The 19,952-nt window shown below is 41.7% G+C and overlaps 1 protein-coding gene across 4 annotated transcripts in view; it reads left to right on the forward strand.

The window, feature by feature from the left end:
• The window catches only part of THSD1 (thrombospondin type 1 domain containing 1), a 30,032-nt gene that overhangs the window by 2,073 nt on the left and 8,007 nt on the right, over positions 1–19,952 (forward strand). The window contains exons 2-4 of one of the 4 annotated variants that reach the window (XM_032150970.1): positions 1,475–1,613; positions 5,948–6,913; positions 18,102–18,260. In XM_032150970.1, coding sequence (XP_032006861.1) covers positions 1,556–1,613; positions 5,948–6,913; positions 18,102–18,260 — 1,183 coding nt within the window. In that variant the 5' untranslated portion in view covers positions 1,475–1,555. Of the gene's footprint in view, positions 1–1,159; positions 1,614–5,947; positions 6,914–18,101; positions 18,261–19,952 lie in introns of those variants that run through there. The other 3 variants (XM_032150971.2, XM_032150972.2, XM_058437941.1) reach the window with 3 other exon arrangements.

The following is a 19,952-nucleotide window of genomic DNA, read 5'->3' on the forward strand; positions in this document are numbered from 1 at the left end:
TTAGCCAAGCATGGTGGTGCACACCTATAAATCCCAGCTACTCAGGAGGCTGAGGTGGGACAATCACTTGAACCTGGGAGGCAGAGGTTGCAGTGAGCCAAGATCATGCCACTGCACGCCAGGCTGGGTGACAGAGCAAGACTCTGTCTAAAAAAAGAAAAAAAAATTAACTGTGAATAATGGGGGGGACCATAACCATTAAGAAAGTATATATTTGGTTATATTTAATATGAATACATAGTTTGCCAGACTCTAGTATGAAAGAACTGTCTTAAATGCCCAGTATCTTATTCTATAGTTGAATAGTCTATATAAAAATAAGTGCCTTTTCCAGCCGGGTGCGGTGGCTTACGCCTGTAATCCCAGCATTTTGGGAGGCTGAGGCGGGCAGATCACGAGGTCAGGACATCGAGATCCTGCCTAACACGATGAAACCCCATCTCTACTAAAAATACCAAAAATTAGCCGGGTGTGGTGGTGGGCGCCTGTAGTCCCAGCTACTCGGGAGGCTGAGGCAGGAGAATGGCATGAACCGGGAAAGTGGAGCTTGCAGTGAGCTGAGATCTCGCCACTGCACTCCAGCCTGGGCGACAGAGTGAGACTCCATATCTAAATAAATAAATAAACGCGACAGAGTGAGACTCCATCTCTAAATAAATAAATAATAGTGCCTCTTCCAACAAATAACTGTGAACCACAGGCCGGCAAGGTCTTCCCTGCCCTCTTAGGTAGACTGGGAAGATTGCTGTGTGAACCACCGATCTCGTGATGCATACCAGGATGCATACCAGCAGCAACAAGTATTGCAAGACTGGTGAAGATGATTGTTATTTGTCTGTTTTCTCCTTAGGGTGCCCTAAACAAGGGAAGTCAGGGCCACATGGAGTTCACATTTAACTGTAGTATTCTGGGATATCTTTTTTTAAAAAAAGCTTTGATCACTTGGATGTAGCTCCTAGGAACTGATAAATGAAGCAATCCTGGTAACACACCAATTGTGCAAGGAAATGTTAGCCCATTTGTGGACACCAGGCAGGGTGCATTTGGGTATACATAGCACAATGCTAAATTAAAGTTTAGCAGAAATTTAGTAAATTTATCAGTGTGAAATGCCAAGCAGATAAATAATGTGAAAATGTATCCAAATTGGCTATTAACTTTGATAAAATTAAGCAAATAACAATAAACTCTCCACTTAAGGATGTGCTGTAAAGAGAAGAGACTTTGGTGTTGTGCAAAGATAATCTTAGTAGGTTTTGGGCATACCTGCATATTCCTGACCTGTGAGTTATAATGGAATGAAAGGGGCTTGTATAATTATAAGTCATTGCCCCAGGGAAAATTAGTGTCCTCTCTAGTTTCCTTTCAATATCACTTAGGAAGTTTGAGTTTTAGAATGGTTTTATCATTTAATGATTACTGTTTTATCAATCACATTGAATGGAGCCATCATTTTTTGAGGTTCTAATTTCAGGTGTTTCTGGGGAAAAAAATCACAATCTGGACGTGAGAAAGGACATGAGGAGACTAAAGACCTGGGATTTTGCCAATCAGAATGAAACCAATGTTGAAAGACTTTTCAAATCTATTGTTGGTGGTACTCTGTGACTATGGTGAGTATTGTGAGTACACTTAACGCTATTGGTAGCAATAAAACATAAATATGACATTTATAAATGTATTGATGTTGATGACTCTTCATGAAGGAGGCAGGGTGGGGTATATAGTGCAGTGCTTTCTAAACCATGACGCTTGCAACCCTGGGTTCTCTTATGCTTCAGTGATTCTGCATGATTGATTCATATTTCACTTTATATTTTTAACTCTTAAAAAAATAAAAAAACCAACTCTCTCAAATTTTGACAAATTAGAGGCAAGCATGATTTCCCAGTAATTGAGTGTGATAAATCACTTCATACACACATGCAATGATGTTGTATATATTAGGGTTCTACATAAGATTTCACTTGACAGAGTTTTGGTGCTAACATATATTTGGAACCAATCTGAATTTCAATCCTTGAAAGTTGCGTGCTCTTAGAAAAGTTTCTTAATCTCTTTCAATCTCAGCAATAATATTGACTTTACAGGGTTTTTATGATAATATCAAGAATGCAAAACACCCTGAATGAGCAGATAGTAGGTGCTTAAAGTCTGTTCTCTTCATTCGTTTCAACTAAAAATTGAGTTCATTTCTCAGAGAGCTTTATACAACTGCTGAACAATAGAGTCAACAATATGATATAATCTTCACTACTTTTGATGATTTCCAAATATTTCATAGACATCTAAGCAGTTGATTGTATGGCAGTGGAAGTTGTTTTTGAATTTGGTAAAGAAATTGTGATCCAAGATAGAGAGGACACTGGCTTGTGTAATGTGAATGGCATAGCTGGTTAAATGGACCAGAGTATGTGCTGTTCATTTCATTCAGTAGACCTCCTTTCTCAGTCTTTTCTTTTTTAAGAAGTTTATTTATACAAGAAGACACCAGATTTAAGGAAAGCCAATGTAGGATTCATTTATTTTAAAGTAATTTGGCTGGGCGCGGTGGCTCATGCCTGTAATCCCAGCACTTTGGGAGGCTGAGGTGGGCGGATCACCAGGAGATTGAGACCATCCTGGCTAACATAGTGAAACCCCATCTCTATTAAAAATACAAAAAAATTAGCCGGACGTGGTGACAAGTGCCTGTAGTCCCAGCTACCCGGAAAGCTAAGGCAGGGAATGGCGTGAACCCGGGAGGCGGAGCTTGCAGTGAGCTGAGATCGCGCCACTGCACTCTAGCCTGGGTGACAGAGCGAGACTCTGTCTCAAAAAAAAAAAAAAAAAAAGTAATTTATCCGTTCTTAAAAACAGATTACTCTGGCTGGATGCGGTGGCTCACACCTGTAATCCCAGCACTTTGGGAGGCCGAGGCGGGCAGATCATGAGGTCAAGAGATTGAGACCATCCTGGCCAACATGGTGAAACCCCGTGTCTACTAAAAATACAAAAATTAGCTGGATGTGGTGGCATGCACCTGTAATCTCAGCTACTTGGGAGGCTGAGGCAGGAGAATCGCTTGAACCCAGGAGGTGGAGGTTGTGGTGAGCCGAGATCGTGCCACTGAACTCCAGCCTAGGCAACAAGAGCAAAAGTCCATCTCAAAAGAAACAAACAACAACAACAAAAAAATAAATAAAATAAAAAATAAAAACAAAAAAACACAGATTACATGTAACAGCCTTCTACAAAAAAGTATGTGTTCTTGGTTTCATAATGATAAATAAAGCATCGAAATTCTCCATTTAAACAAATTATACAAGGGTGTTTGTTAATAGCAAAATTTCTTACTGGAATATGAAAAAAGTTGAATGAACATAAAAAAAGAGCATAGAAGTTGAGTGCACAAGCCACTGATGAAATAAAAAAAGTAGGTATTGTCGTAGATCTGTTTTACCCCCCCCCTTTATCTCTACTTAATACTGATCAAAATATAGCATTACCTGTATATTATAGTAGTCAGGATGTGGTAGAACCAAATTGTAGTTTTTTGTTTGTTTGTTTTTTTGAGATGGAGTCTCGCTGTTGTCGGCCCGGGTTGGAGTGCAATGGTGCAATCTCAGCTTACTGCACCCTCCGCTTCCCGGGTTCCAGCAATTCTCCTGCCTCAGCCTCCCGAGTAGCTGAGATTACAGGCGCCCACCACCATGCCCAGCTAATTTTTGTATTTTTAGTAGAGTCAGGGTTTCACCACGTTGGCCAGGCCAGTCTTGAACTCCTGATCTCAGGTGATCCACCCATCTCGGCCTCCCAAAGTGCTGAGATTACAGGTGTGAGCCACCGTGCCTGGCCCAAATTGTAGTTTTCTAACAGGAGTTCTAAAGTAGCAAATTCTCCCTCTAGTACATACGTCCTATCTGCTGCTGCTGGAACCCATCAACTGCATCTTTGTTTTCCATTTCCAGCGGGGCATGTGTGTCTTTTTCATTCACTGGCTCCCATCAAATCAGAATCTGATCTGCTTCATTGACGATCCCTGTCATACACAATAGACTGCTTTTTTTTTTTTTTTAAGCCAGTCAAATTTAGTAGTTGGGGGTCATATACCAACTTTGGTGACACTAATCTTAATAAGTTCTGATAACCTGCTACCATCGGACCAGCCTGCAATAGACTTTCATTAGTTAACTAAGTGGTGTAGCCTCTTATTCTTAAATGGACCACAGAACCATCCTGCCCCCTTCAGATCCAAATTAGTATGACTTTGTTCTCAGTCTTAAGCACTTCCTTGGGCTGTGGTAAGTGCATTACCCAGTAATTCAAGAAAGGTACCAGGTTGGATCTGATCCAGTACACAAGCTGCACCAGAATCAGCCACCTTCCTCAACTTTGAGTCATCTCCAAACAAAAGGGAATATCCCTCAACTTGTTTTTGCTTAATTGGAGAAAAAAAGAACTTTATCCTATTATGGTTTTCAAACAAGTGATAATCAAGCATTCAAGTCATCCAAGTTTTATGTCTTTTATTTCACCTCATCTCAAATGAGAACTAGGTGAAATGCTGTGCTAATTAAAAACTCCTCTGTGTGCCAAGATATTCATGTGCTGATTCTAATAATCATTGATTGCATATATATAAGGGTATTTTAAAGACTGCCAGCCCAAACAAAAAAACACATGGGCCCCTTTGGACATATATATTCATGAGGCATATATAATAAGAATAATAAATTCATACTTCCACAAGTTGTTTTTCAAACCTAAAGGGAACTTCAGTCCCTTACATCTAGAACTGTTTCTTACCCTAGCCATGGGCCAGCTGACTGTTGTATTGCCAAATTCTGCCTCCTTTGATATATATTTGGATAGGATTCAAAATAGAAACAAGGATTCTTGTGTGTCTATTCTTTGAACTTTTCACTTAGGCTGCTCTGCTGGGTCTCTTTTTAAAAGATATGATTGATCCTAACAGAATGATACTTAAGAAGTAGCAGTCATCTGTCCTATCTAGGCAAATACAAGTTGCTGTAATGTCATTAAATTGCCAAGGACAAGCTTAGTTATTTCAAAAATGTTCACCCTATCCCTTTGGTTATCCATGCAGAATAAAGTGTCAACATTTCTTATCCATTTAAATATGTCTGCCTCATACAAACTGAGGACACTGATTCCTTTACTGGTAAAAATTCCCCAGTGCTTGTCTTGAATATCAGAAAATAATAACTTTGAAATAAATTTAGGGTCTTACATTTAAAATAATCCAGAACAATGTGTATTGTGTCATTTAAATCAAGCTTTCTCTTCACTGTATATCCATTTTCCCCAAATATCTAAACACCAGAATCTTTGATTAACAATATGAGATACTGGGTTTTTAATCCTAAAAATTATTATTCTAGCTGTATAGATTTTCATTGCAGATATATCATATTGTTGAATGTTGTGAATTCAGAGTATTTACCACTAATTATTTTAAACGTAACTATGAAAGATGAAGAAGGAACAGAACCACTTCAGAATGGAAAGAGCACAATGGCCAGCTTCCAGGATCTGTACTCAGTATCATTTTACATCATCCCTGGCTCAGTTCTAACTTCTCTTGTCTAAAATGCTGTTTTCTGCTAGGTGCAGTGGCTCATGTCTATAATCTTAGCAGTTTGAGAGTCTGAGGTGGAAGGATTGCTTGAGCCCAGGATTTTGAGACTAGTCTCTACAAAAAGAAAATTAGCTGGCTGTGCTGGCATGTGCCTGTAGTCCCAGCTACTCGTGAGGGTGAGGTGGGAGATTGCTTGAGCCCAAGAGGTTAGGGGTACAGTGAGCACTGATTGCACCACTGTACTCTAGCCTCGGTGACAGAATGAGACCCTGTCTCAAAAAAAATATTTAAAAATTCTGGTTTCATCAATGTCACTAATAACTCTTCTCAAATGCACCTTTTAAAAACCAATTCTGACCATTTCAGTTCTTGGAGAAGCTGAATATCTTCTCTTGAGAGAGCCAGGCCATGTAGCACTAAGCAACGACACAGTGTATGTGGATTTCCAGTATTTTGATGGTGCTAATGGGACACTGAGGAATGTATCTGTCCTGCTGTTGGAGGCCAACACCAATCAGACTGTAACTACCAAGTACCTCCTGACCAACCAGTCCCAGGGAACACTCAAGTTTGAGTGCTTCTATTTCAAGGAGGCTGGTGACTACTGGTTCACAATGATTCCAGAAGCAACAGACAACAGCACTCCATTCCCCTGGTGGGAGAAAAGTGCCTTTCTGAAGGTGGAATGGCCTGTCTTTCACATTGACTTGAATAGGAGTGCCAAGGCAGCAGAAGGCACCTTCCAAGTGGGCCTATTTACCAGTCAACCACTGTGCCCGTTTCCTGTGGACAAGCCCAACATCATAGTGGATGTCATCTTCACCAACAGTCTTCCTGAGGCAAGAAGAAATTCAGGACAGCCGCTGGAAATAAGAACCAGCAAAAGGACAGAACTTGCTCAAGGTCAGTGGGTTGAGTTTGGCTGTGCACCCGTGGGGCCGGAAGCCTATGTCACCGTGGTGCTGAAGCTGCTTGGGCGAGACTCAGTCATTACCTCCACAGGACCCATTGACCTGGCCCAGAAATTTGGATACAAACTGGTGATGGTGCCAGAACTCACATGTGAGTCTGGGGTAGAGGTGATGGTGCTGCCCCCACCATGCACCTTCGTCCAAGGAGTGGTCACTGTCTTCAAGGAGGCCCCCAGATCCCCTGGGAAGAGGACCATTCACTTGGCTGAAAACAGCCTGCCCCTGGGAGAGAGGAGGACAATTTTTAACTGTACTTTGTTTGACATGGGGAAGAATAAGTACTGCTTTGACTTTGGCATTTCAAGCAGAAGCCATTTTTCTGCAAAGGAGAAGGAGTGCATGCTAATTCAGAGAAATATAGGTTTGTACTGAGATTTTTTAACATTTTAAATCAAATCCTTCATGTAATCAAAATTATTTAGAATTTAGGTGAACTTTAGGTGAATTGTACCATCATTTTTATGGTTCATGCCTTATAATGTACCAATTGGCATTATCACCCTTAGCTGAAAAATTAAGAGTACTGTTAAATCTACTTAACCTCTTTACGTCTCATTTCCCCATCAGTAAAATAGGGGCAATACAAGTACATACTTCAGAGTTGTGGAGATTGAACGAAATCAACATACATGTTACACATTCTCAGGATAGTGCCTGGCATTTAGGAAGTGCTGAATAAACATTATATTACACTTTTTAAATCCCATTATTAAATCATATGGTAAGTTCATGGCAGAGATTATTGGAATTCAAAGCCAAATCCCAAATTAGCAACTTCTGTCTTCCTCTAGCTGAGCATGTCTCTTATCTCTTAAAGTCATTCATTATAGGAATGCGGCCTTTTTAGTGAGAAATCAAAGCAAGATTTCTAAAAATGTATTGGGATTCTGTATTCTTTGTGTAATGCCCTACCTAATCATGAAGAAATGGGGTTATGACAATTCCATTAATTCCCTATGCTGCTCTTTGCATTTCTTTCCCTTTTTTGGGGGGAAAGTCTGGTCTTAGTAAGTAGTTTAATTTGGCAGAAATGGTCTCGTTTGCTTTTTATCTTTTTTTTTTTTTTTGAGACAGAGTCTCGCTCTGTCGCCCAGGCTAGATGGAGTGCAGTGGCGCGATCTCTGTTCACTGCAAGCTCCGCCTCCCGGGTTCACGCCATTCTCCTGCCTCAGCCTCCTGAGTAGCTGGGACTACAGGCGCCCACCATCACGCCCGGCTAATTTTTGTATTTTTAGTAGAGATGGGGTTTCACTGTGTTAGCCAGGATGGTCTCAATCCCCTGACCTTGTGATCCACCTGCCTCGGCCTCCCAAAGTGTTGGGATTACAGGTGTGAGCCACGGCGCCCAGCCCACTTTTTATCTTTATCCCTGGTAAGCCCAGTGTCTCCTGACTGCACAAGCCTGACTTTGTAACCCCCAGTGTTCCTCGCTGCAAATTTACCCACTTCCTCTCCTTAAGTCCCTTTCCTTTGGCTTTCTCCTCCGCGCCACTGGCCACTTCTTTCCTTGCACTTCTTTTTCTATCCAGCCTAGATTCCATGGCTCATTCCTTTAACCACCCTCCTGCCAATATCCTAAACTCCTTAGCCTGGTCCTTTTGATACGCCTGCCAGGACACACCCCAGCTCTGCATGTATCCAGCCATCTGCCAGCCACCCACTGCACCCAAGTTGCTAAGGCTGAGTGACAAGGTTACATCATGGTGGCCTGATGCCACCATGGCTGGATCATGCTTTCACCCTTGGCAGGGCTGCTGCTCAGCATGTCACCCAGGCCAGGTCTTACTCCTGTTCTACACAACAAATGAGGTACAGAACTCCAAATCCAGGCACACTTCAGCCAGTGTCTTCATTGACCTTGATTCTGTGACACCACACTCCCCCTGCTCACCTCCCACCTCCCTGCTTGCTTCTTCACAGTCTCCTTGGCCCGCCAGTTTCACTGCCTGTCTCCGTTAAGTGCTGGTTGTCTTCTCATTTACTCTTCACACATTTGCCAGGTGATTAGCCTTGATGCTGATGGCTCCAGATGGACGTCTCTTCCCTGCTCGTTCCCTGCCTCCAGGCACTGCATCCCTCAGATGTCTCCCTGGCACCTCAGAAGCAGCATTTCTGGACTAAGACTCATCGTTGCACCCCCTAACCCTGCTTCTCAGTGTAGGACTTCACCAACCATCTTACTGTTCAAACCAGAAGCCAGAAGTCTTCCTCTTCTTTACCTCCTATAAATGCTACATTACTGAGTCCTATGGCTTTGTCTCCTGGGTGTCTCAATCTCTCCACTTCTCCCCAGTTCCACTGACACCACTTGGTTAAACCTCCATTACCCCTTGCCTAGACTCAGAACAGATTCCTAATCGGTTTCCATCTGTCCACTTCTTTCTCTCACTGCAGCCTAAGGGATTGTTTAAAATTCAGGTCAGCTGAGGCTATTCTCCTTAAAACCTGTCATTTCACTAGGCATGAGGATGCAAATCCATAAAACCTTCCATGGTCAGGCTGCCCCCACATCCCCGCAGTCACCATCTCTGCACTGGGGCCCAGGACACCCTCCTCTTTCCTCCTGGTTAACATTAACCCATCCTCCAAGTCTCTACTTAGGTTACTCTTCCATGACCTCAGGTTCAGTTCCTCTCCTGTAAGCTGGGGCAGCATCTTTTCGTTCCTCTTTGATGGCATTTATCACTTCTGCCATTGCTTGTTTAATGTCTTTCTCCCCCTATGAATCCCCTCTGCACAGCAGATAGGGGAAGCTCATTTGGTGGCAAAACCTGACTCGTGCTGCTATGAAGCTTTTTATGGCCTTTATTTGGCCCACTTAGTATGCCTGGCACATTCAGAGGTGCTCAATACATACTTATTAAGTGAAAACTGAACTCAGATTTGGCTAGTCTCAACTAGGTATTAGGAGAAAAACAATTAGGTTGAACGAATTTACTCATCTAAGATATTCTCTTTTTTGCGGGGGCCGGGGGGACAGTCTTGCTCTGTTGCCCAGGCTGGAGTGCAGTGGCACAATCTTGGCTCACTGCAAACTCCACCTCCCAGGTTCAAGTGATTCTCTTGCCTCAGCCTCCTGAGTAGCTGGGATTACAGATGCTCCCCACCATGCCTGGCTAAATTCTGTATTTTTAGTAGAGACGGGGTTTTGCCATGTTGGCCAGGCTGGTCTTGAACTCCTGTCCTCAGGTGATCCACCTGCCTCGGCCTCCCAAAGTGCTGGGATTACAGGCATGAGCCACTGTGCCTGGCCCAATATTCTTGCCTTTTCAAAAGAAAATATTCATGGGGAAAAAAAAATCTGACTGAATTTAGCAGAAATGAATCAAAGGAAGTCAATAAATTGGGGCCATTTAATTAAGGTCACATGGGGGCAGGAGGTCCACCTTGGTGGTTTTCCCAGCTGCTGGGCTTTCCACAGATGCTTCCATTCCATGTCTAAAGGCTGGAGTTTTTCCCACAGCAGCAGCAGCAGGAAGACGCTGGAAAAGGGCAGAACGGGAGTGGTTCTCTGTGTGTCCAGGTGGAGGGTAGTCAGGGGCTCCCTGTGGGCCCCATGCAGCCAACCGCGGGACACATTAGAACAGCAGGGCTGGGGGCAGTAACTGGGGGAGCTAAACATGCCTGGAGACCCTGGCTCTTGGTGTGGCAGACCAGCTCTGACTCTGTTGGTCTGAGAAATGAAATTTATGCTTGAGACAGGAACCTCAGTGACTTCCTGTGTTTTTAGTATATAAATTTATGACTGAACTGTGTTCTCCTTTTATTTTCTATCTCTGACCAGTAAAGAGTGTCTTTTTTGCCAAATGGTACCATTTAGGGACTCACCATAACTTGTATGAGCCACTGACTCACACTGAATTTATTAGTTCCTTTTGAAACTAGAATAATAGTTTTTTGTTTGTTTTTGTTTTTGTTTTTTTGAGATGGAGTCTCGCTCTGTCGCCCAGGATGTAGTGCAGTGGCGCAATCTGGGCTCACTGCAGCCTCCACCTCCCAGGTTCTAGCAGTTCTCCTGCCTCAACCTCCCAAGTAGCTGGGAATACAGGCATGCGCCACCATGCCGGGCTAATTTTTGTATTTTTAGTAGAGACGTGGTTTCACCATGTTGGTCAGGATGGTCTTGATCTCTGTGTTTTAATGTTTGTCTCTTCTTCCAAATATGTCTGAGGCTCTTAGGATAATATGTAAATAACAATTGATAGCAAATGCATAATGGATTTGCCAAAAATGACTATTTATAATTTTACATAGTGATTACTTTGCACCAGGCACTGTTCTAACTGTTTTATGGATATTAACCCATATAGTCCTCATAACAAGTTTATGAGTTCAACTCATTACATTGTCAATTTTATAAGTGATGAAATGGAGGCACAGAAAGGTTAAGTAATTTGTCCAAGGTCAATGGTGTTTAAATAGAAGGGTCAGAACACAAATCCAGGTAGACTAGCTTCGGAGTTTAATTTGACCACTATTCTGTAACTGCCTTCTATGCAATTGACTGTCAATCCATGTATTAAACAGTACAAAGCTTTTAGATTGAAAAAAAAGGTTGTTTTTTCCTCCTTAACTTACTGTTTCATCTTGTGCCACTCATCTCTTGGAACACCCGTAACCACTTGGGAGCCCACAGGCCCAAGCATAAGTATGATTTGTTCAATACAAGGAAGCCTTGTCTATGCAAAGAAAATCTGAACTACTTATCCCAGGTGCTACTGCTCTTCCTACTGCTTATAGCTACTCCCTTATGTCTATAGAATTTTCTTATAATTGTGATTTGTTTAGTTACCTTGGTTTCTTTCTTTTTTTTTTTTTTTGAGATGGAGTTTCGCTCTGTCGCCCAGGCTGGAGTGCAGTGGCGCAATCTCGGCTCACTGCAAGCTCCGCCTCCCGGGTTCACGCCATTCTCCTGCCTCAGGCTCTCCGAGTAGCTGGGACTACAGGCGCCCGCCACCACGCCCGGCTAATGTTTTGTATTTTTAGTAGAGACAGGGTTTCACCGTGGTCTCGATCTCCTGACCTCGTGATCCACCCGCCTCGGCCTCCCAAAGTGCTAGGATTACAAGCGTGAGCCACCGCGCCCGGCCTGTTTACCTTGGTTTCTTGAACAAAATGCCTTGCAGATGCGAATATTTCAAAGCTGTATTCCTTCAGATAGTTTTATGGGTAGAAACAAACCTCCCTTTTCACATTTAAGACATATTTTGCTTATTCAAAATTAAAACCCTCTATAATAGGCTGAAAGGCATTTAGCCTGGACAAACAGGTTTGTTATGTAGTGTGAGCACATGTATGGACATCTAAACAGGACAAAACAGCCTTTCATTCATGAAGTAGGACTATTTGGAGTATTGGTCATTTTGCTCTTCATTTCTAACATATGAATTACAGTTATTTAATGAGTTCCCATTTTGCCAAGTATTTTCCTGAAAGTTATTAGCAGAGATCTCAGGGATCAGATGGAGTTACTTAAGACATTTACAAATATTTGCCTACTTAAATTTGATCATTGCTTTGAGTGATTTATTGTGTTTACTGTTTGATTAATTTGATTTCGAAATTGAGACATAAAAGCTTAGCTTAAATGTTCATTTTGTTTTATTGTTTGGTATCCTACATGCTATGATTTTACTTTTTTTTTTTTTTTTTTGAGAGGAGTCTCACTCTCTCCCCCAGGCTGGAGTGCAGTGGCATGATCTCGGCTCACTGCAAGCTCCGCCTCCTGGGTTCTCGCCATTCTCCTGCCTCAGCCTCCTGAGTAGCTGGGACTACAGGCGCCCGCCACCACGCCCGGCTAATTTTTTGTATTTTCAGTAGAGACGGGGGTTTCACCGTGTTAGCCAGGATGGTCTCGAACTCCTGACCTTGTGATCCACCTGCCTCGGCCTCCCAAAGTGCTGGGATTACAGGCGTGAGCCACCGTGCCCGGCCTATGATTTTACTTTCAAGGGAAATGAACACAACATTTCAAAATGAGATTTTTTTGACATTAAGATTTTTGCCAGCTGCGGTGGCTCACACCTGTAATCCCAGCACTTTGAGAGGCCGAGGTGGGTGAATCACTTGGTCAGGAGATTGAGGACCATCCTGGCCAGCATGGTGAAACCTCATCACTACCAAATATACAAAAATTAGCCGGGCATGGTGGCACGTGCCTGTAGTCCCAGCTATTATTATATATATATAATTCTGGCAGGTATGGTGGCACACCCCTATAAATCTCAGCACTCTGGGAGGCCAAGGCAGATGGATAACTTGAGCTCAGGAGTTTGAGACCAGCCTGGGCAGCATAGCAAAAACCCATCTCTACAAAAAATGCAAAAATTAGCCAGGGATAGTGCCATGCACCTGTAGTACCAGCTACTCGGGAGGCTGAGGTAGGAGGATCACCTTAGCCGGGGGAAGTTGAGGCTTCAGTAAGCCATGATCACACCACTACATCCAGCCTTGGTAGCAGAGTGAGACATTGTCTCAAAAAAAAAATTATTCTAAGTCCCCTGTCTATCATTACCCATCCAACCCCAAGATCTATCAGATCCTGCCAACACTAGCCACCAAAACATACTCTGCATAAAACACTCTCTTCATCCTTTATGGACAAAAACTTCTAATGCAGCCAAAGGTATACAAAGCACTACAAAACATAAAGAAAGCGTGTAGGGCAGATGCCTTCTCAGGTGAGCCAAGTGGTGCAATCTTTGGAGTGAGTAATGGAATATGAGTTCCATTATTTATATATACATATAATTTTTTAATCTAAAAAATATACTTTTTAAAATCAAAACTGATTTTTTTTCTGATCCTCACTAGTGGAATTTTTATTTTTAGTTGGACAAATGACTTTATGCACTTAAATAAATTATATAAAGTCAAAGAGTTCAGAAGGAATAACAGATTCTTAGCATGTGTAATTCTACCTTTTGTGGTCTTAAATATGAGCATGGAGAAGGATAAACTACATATTGACTTAATTTTCAATTTAGATTTTACAGTAGTGGGATTTCCAGTAGACTTTCCCAAAATAAATCACAATCCTATAACTCAGAGAGACTTTAATAGGAGATTCTCAAAGCTTTTCAAGCAGGGGGGCTTAGTATGGGAACATCTCTGAAGCTTTGAAGACAAAGCCAGCTCATTGTTACGCTGTATGAGGAGCTCCAGTGTGATCTCAGAGGCACAGAACCAATATTATGTTCACTTGGACCTCTAGATGGAACATAATTAGCACATCTCAGTTGATGTTGGTCCAGGATACCGGTTTGTAATCCTCCCACTCTTGTGAAAATGCTTTTAATTGCTATAAAGAACTCATATTCCATTACTCACTCCAAAGATTGCACCACTTGGCTCACCTGAGAATGCATCTGCCCTACATGTTTTATGTTTTGTAGTGCTTTGTATACCTTTGGCTGCATTAGAAGTTTCTGTCCATAAAGGATGAAGAGAGTGTTTTATGCAGTGTGTTTTGGTGGCCAGTGTTGGCAGGATCTGATAGATCTTGGGGTTGGATGGGTACTGATAGACAGAATTATTAAAATAATCTTTTTTTTTTTTTGAGACAATGTCTCACTCTGCTGCCAAGGCTGGAGTGCAGTGGTGTGATCATGGCTTACTGAAGCCTCGACTTCCCCCGGCTCAGGTGATCCTCCTACCTCAGTCTCCCGAGTAGCTGGCACTACACGTGCATGGCACTATCCCTGGCTAATTTTTGCATTTTTTGTAGAGATGGGTTTTTGCTATGTTGCCCAGGCTGGTCTCAAACTCCTGAGCTCAAGTTATCCATCTGCCTTGGCCTCCCAGAGTGCTGGTATTTACAGGAGCGCACCACCATGCCTACCAGAATAATTATTTATAGGGAAATTACTCATTTATTCTGTCTGGCAGTGATTACATATCTGCTTGGATGAGAAATTCACATTTATCAATCAATAATGGCTGGGAGGGTTTTGTGTGTATTTTGAAACTCCGGTGTTAGGTACATCCTCATTTAGGATTAAGGTTCCTTGCTGAGTTGACCCTTTTATCACTATATAATGTTGCTCTTTATCCCTGGTAATATCCCTGGTTCTACAATATATTTTGTTTGATATTAATGTAGTTACTCTAGTTTTCTTTTGATTAATGTTCATAAGGCATATCTTCCATCTTTTTACTTTTAACATATATATGTCTTTATATGTAAAGTGGACTTTAAAAAAAAATAGTTGGATCATGCATTTTTATCTAATCTGACAATCTATGTCTTTTAACTTAGTGTTTAGATTATTTAGTTTTATCATTATATGGTTGGGTTAAGATCTACTATTTTGCTGGATTTATATTTGTTACAACCATTCTGTTTTTTCATCTTTTTTTGCCTTATTTTAGATTAATTGAATATTTTAATGGTTTACTTTAACTGCACTATTGGTTTATTGTTTATACCTTAAAAATGTATTCAGTGGTCTGGGCACCATGGCTCACACCTGTGATCTCAGCACTTTGGGAGGCCGAGGCGGGCAGATCACTTGAGATCAGTTCAAGACCAGCCTGGCCAACATGGTGAAACCTCATCTCTACTAAAAATTCAAAACACTTAGCTGGGCATCGTGATGCACACCTGTAATCCCAGCTACTCAGGAGGCTGAGGCATGAGAATCGCTTGAACCTGGGAGGCGGAGGTTGTAATGAGCCGAGATCACACCATTGCACTCCAGCCTGGGCGACAGAGCAAGACTCTGTCTCAAAAAAAAAAAAAAAAAGTGTATTTAGTGGTTGTCCTAGAGTTTATAATATATATGTTTACTCTCAGTCTACCTCCAGGTATTATATTGCTTCACATGTAGTATAAGGACTTTTGAACAATACACTCCCAATTCACTCCTCCCATTCTTTGTGTGATCGTTGTCATACTTTTACTTTATATAAGCTATTAAACACTTAATATGGCCAGGTGTGGTGGCTTATGTCTGTAATTCCAGCACTTTGGGAGGCCAAGGTGGGCAGATCACCTGAGGTCGGGAGTTCAAGACCAGCCTGACCAACATGGAGAAACCCCGTTTCTACTAAAAATACCAAAAGTTAGCTGGATGTGGTGGCGCATGCCTGTAATTCCAGCTACTCGGGAGGCTGAGGTAGGAGAATCGCTTGAACCTAGGGGGGCAGAGGTTGCAGTGAGCTGAGATCACACCATTGCACTCCATCCTGGGCGACGAGAGTGAAACTCTGTCTCAAAAACAAAAAAACAAAACAAATAATACATTGCCACTATTTTGTTTTAGGCTATCAGTGATATTTTAGAGCATTTAAAAATGAGAAAAATGATTTTTACCTTTATATATACCATTACCAGCACTCTTCATTTCTTTATATAAATGCAGATTTTTGTCTGGTAACATTTTCTTTCTGCCCAAAGGATTTCTTTGAACATTTCTTGTATTGAAGGACTGCTAGTAATACATGATCTCCATTTTTGTTTTTCTGAAAAAGTCTTTATTTCTCCTTTATTTTTGAAATATATATATATGTACATATATATATATATATTTTTTTTTTTTACTGGGGTGGTAGCTTTTTCAGTACTTTAGAGATGACATTCTATTATCTTCTGGCTTGGATAATTTTGTCAAGAAGTCAGCTGTAATTCTTATTGTCATTCTTCTCTGGTGGTATATTCTCCCACCCTTCAGCCACAGCCTTCAAACTTTTTGGTTTGGTTTTGGTTTTCAGCAGTTTGGGTACAGTATTGTTTTTTGTATTTATCCTGCTTGGTGTTTTCTGAGCATCTTGGATATGTGGTTTGGGGTCTGTCATTAACTTTGGAGAGTTCTTGGACTTATTTATTGTGTCCTACTCTATCTTCTTCTCCTGGTATTCCAATTACATGTATGGGAGTCTGATATTGCCCCACAGCTCTTAGGTCTTCTATTCTGTTTTATGTACTCTTTTTTTCCTCTTTGTGTTTTTTAGTTTGGGACATTTCTATTTACCTGTATTCACATTTACTGTTTCTTTCCTCAGCTGTGTGTCAAGTCTATTGATGAGCCTTCTTCATCTGTGTTACCATATTTTAAAATTCTAATATTTCCATTTGACTTTCTAGTTTCTAACAGTCTGATGAAATTTTCCATCTGTTTATGCATCTTGTTCACCTTTTCCACTAAAGCTTTTGGCATATTTATCGTAGCTATTTTACATTCTCTCTCTCAGAGTTTTAATATCTGGGTCAGATCTGAGTCTGGTTATCTTGATTACTTTGTCTCTTAATAGTTTTATGTTTTTTTTCCTTGCTTTTTGTGCCTAATAATTTTGAGTTGAAAGCTAGACACCTTGTTTGAAACTATAGACATGGAGGTATTTATGCCTGGAAATGGTCATACCTCTGTTTTTGCTAGGCCTTTAGTTTGGGTATTAGGTTACATAGTGAAGAATTGAGCTATGTTTGGGTTTTTACCATTGTTATGGCTACCCTCAGTGCTTATCACATTTGACATTTTTCTAGTGTTATTTTGTGTTTAGGGAAGGCATTGCATGACTATAGGGGTTTTCTCCATGCTTCTGTCACACCCTCAGCTTTAGGTGTGAGCCTGCACATCAGAGAGGCTTTCATCTTTTGCTATGCCTCTTCCCCAGAAGTAGACTGTTGTTACTTGATATTTGGCACTTGCTAGCCTGGAGTAGAGGGAGGGCATTCCCTTGTACTAGTTTAGCCTCAGTCTTAGGCAAGTGCTGTGTTCCTAAGTTTCAGGAATGGGACCTTCTTGATGATCCTGCCCCTCCCCAGTGGTAGAAGATCTCTAATAGTCTGGGTCCAGGATATTTTTGGTTCTTCCCCAAGGGTGAAGGAGTTTCTTTTTCCATTCTCTAGAAGCAGTTGATATCAACTGGTGCTCTTAGGATAATAGGGTTTGAGGCCTTTCCCCAAGTGGTTGAAGCTTTTATTCAGTAGAGGAAATGGAAAGAGGACAGGTGAGGTTCTGTGTCTTTTCCATAGTGCTTCCCCTTCCCTCCTTGGGCCTCCACCATGAGGGAGGCTTTGTCTGGTCTTGCACTTGCCCCCAGTGCTTCTTGTATTTGATGAGATCTGTGGAGAAGAGTCTGCAAGTGGGTATAAATTCTGCTTGTGTATGTGAGTCATAGGGGTTCTATATTCTGTGCTAGTCCACTAGGCTTTTGGCAGTTCATTACATTTTTAGGTGAACTCTTCTCACCACCTTGGATGCTGCCTGGTGTCTGCCCCTGGTAAACAAGAGTTGCATCTGGTAAACAAGAGTTGCATCTCATTTTTCCTTGGAAGATCCTATCTTTCCTTATATTGCAGGATAGTTAGTTGTCCTGCAACCTCAGCTCTTTTTTGGGTTCTGGAAAGGTTAAGATTTTTAAATTATACAGCTTTTCTTTTTTTTAAAGTTAGGAGCAACTCTTTTCAGCTTTCTTCATCTCTGGGAATGCTTTAACTCACGGGCTTTTCAAGACCTGAGATTTGAGTTTTGCTGTTTCATTTGGGTGCAGTTAAATACTGATTCTCAAATGAACTAGCATTAAAAGCATAACTTATATCCTTGCAGAAACTTGGGGACTGTGGCAGCCATGGAGCCAGTGTAGTGCCACATGTGGGGATGGTGTCAGAGAGCGTCGCCGAGTGTGTCTCACTTCCTTCCCCTCCAGACCTGGCTGCCCTGGAATGTCCTTGGAGACCTCCCTGTGTTCCCTGGAGGAGTGTGCTGGTAGGTATTCTTGCTTCCTTCGGGAGTCTCTCCTCAGAGCCTTCATCAGAAGGAATATTGAACCCAGGCCTGCCTGAGAGTTAGCAGTCTGAGATCAGGAGTAGACTCATTAATGCTCTGTGATTGCTGTTGGTTGTACTAACCCTGTATTTGTTAGTGTATCTAAGACTGGGAATAGCTGGGAGAGTAGCTTACCAGTGAGATAATGGAATTTACCACTATAGAAGATAAGAAAATAATAAGGAAATATTAAGGATTCAGACATATTAAATAATTTCTAAAAATGCAAAAAATGGGGAAAGGATCATTTCTTCATAAGATTTTTTGTTTTTTCTCCCTCTGTTTCTCCTCACCAAAACTGTGGAAAAACAGTTTTCCTTAATTTTTCTCCCTATCAACCCAGAAAAGCCAGGGGACCACATAGACCATTATTTGTCAAAATGGGGCAAGACTCCCTGTCCTATACCCTGAGTGGCCTAAGTTATTCCTTACTGCCCTTACCCAGAGGGACATTTCTTTATGCTATCATCCGAGGACTGGCCTTTCCTGAATCTTCTAAGCATCTTCAAGGCACATACTAGTAGCTGGTCAGTGAGTATTTGATGTAAATTGTCTATAGATACGTTGCTCACATGGCTCAGTTAGGTTTGCCCCAGCTTATGGAGCTAAATCCTGTTCATTTACCATGAGTTACACACTGAATAGTCCTTGCTTTTTCCACACACCATCCCGCCTCCTGACAGACAATCCACATTTACTTTGCCAGCCTCTGCTCTGGTCCTGACTCTTAGATAAAAGTCCTTGTGTCAAGGACTTTATCTTGTCCTTGTACTCTCCAATTACAGGTTAAAAGACCATCTTAGTTCCTTGTTTCTTTGGGATATGGAGGAGTTATGTGCTTTTCTGTGTTTGGATCTCAGAGTACCTTTTAGCCCAAACCACAGGCACCTGGCAACATCTCAGCCAGTGTCCCCACCTGTGGCTTTAGAAAATCCTTTTTGCCATATCATTTTTCCAGCCAGTATGATAGGCCTTGTTCCCTTCATTCCAGCATTTTTAGGACATTATTCTTTCTCCTTTTTTTTTCTTATTGTAGCTTCCTCTTCTCCTAGCCCTCCATCTGCCTGTCTTTCATAGGCCCCACCCTGAATCCATTATTTCTTCAGTGATATACTATTTTCTAAGGCTCTCTTCTCTGTCTGCTCTTTTCTTTATAAGTCCTCTTCACTTTCCACAGCACCTTCCTTGTGTATAACTTCCCTCAAATACACCTTATTCTCTCAATTCAGGGATGGGATCATGTGTTCAGACATTTCATATCTGAGTTCCATAACACTCAGATGAATTTAAACTCAGTGGCCACTGGTGACTACTATTCTTTTATATGTGACAATATTTATTTATTGTTATTACCATTAATTGGTTATCTGCTATGTGACAACACTTAAAATACATTATCTCACTTAAGGCTCACAGTAATTCCACAAGGTAGGTATCATTATGCTGGGCTCAGACCTCTTGAGAGCTTACTACCTGCCAGGCATTTTTCTAAGGACCTTGCACACATAAAGTAGGCATATTCTTATCTCCACATTGCAGATGAGGACCCTGTGGGACAGGAAGGGTGAGTGGCCTGTCCAAGATCATGAAGCTAGAAAGTAGGGGCACTGGATTTGACTCCTTGCTAAGCTA

The sequence above is a fragment of the Hylobates moloch genome, unplaced genomic scaffold, assembly GCF_009828535.3.
Source record: "Hylobates moloch isolate HMO894 unplaced genomic scaffold, HMol_V3 SCAFFOLD_4, whole genome shotgun sequence".
Taxonomy (NCBI): Eukaryota; Metazoa; Chordata; class Mammalia; order Primates; family Hylobatidae; genus Hylobates; species Hylobates moloch.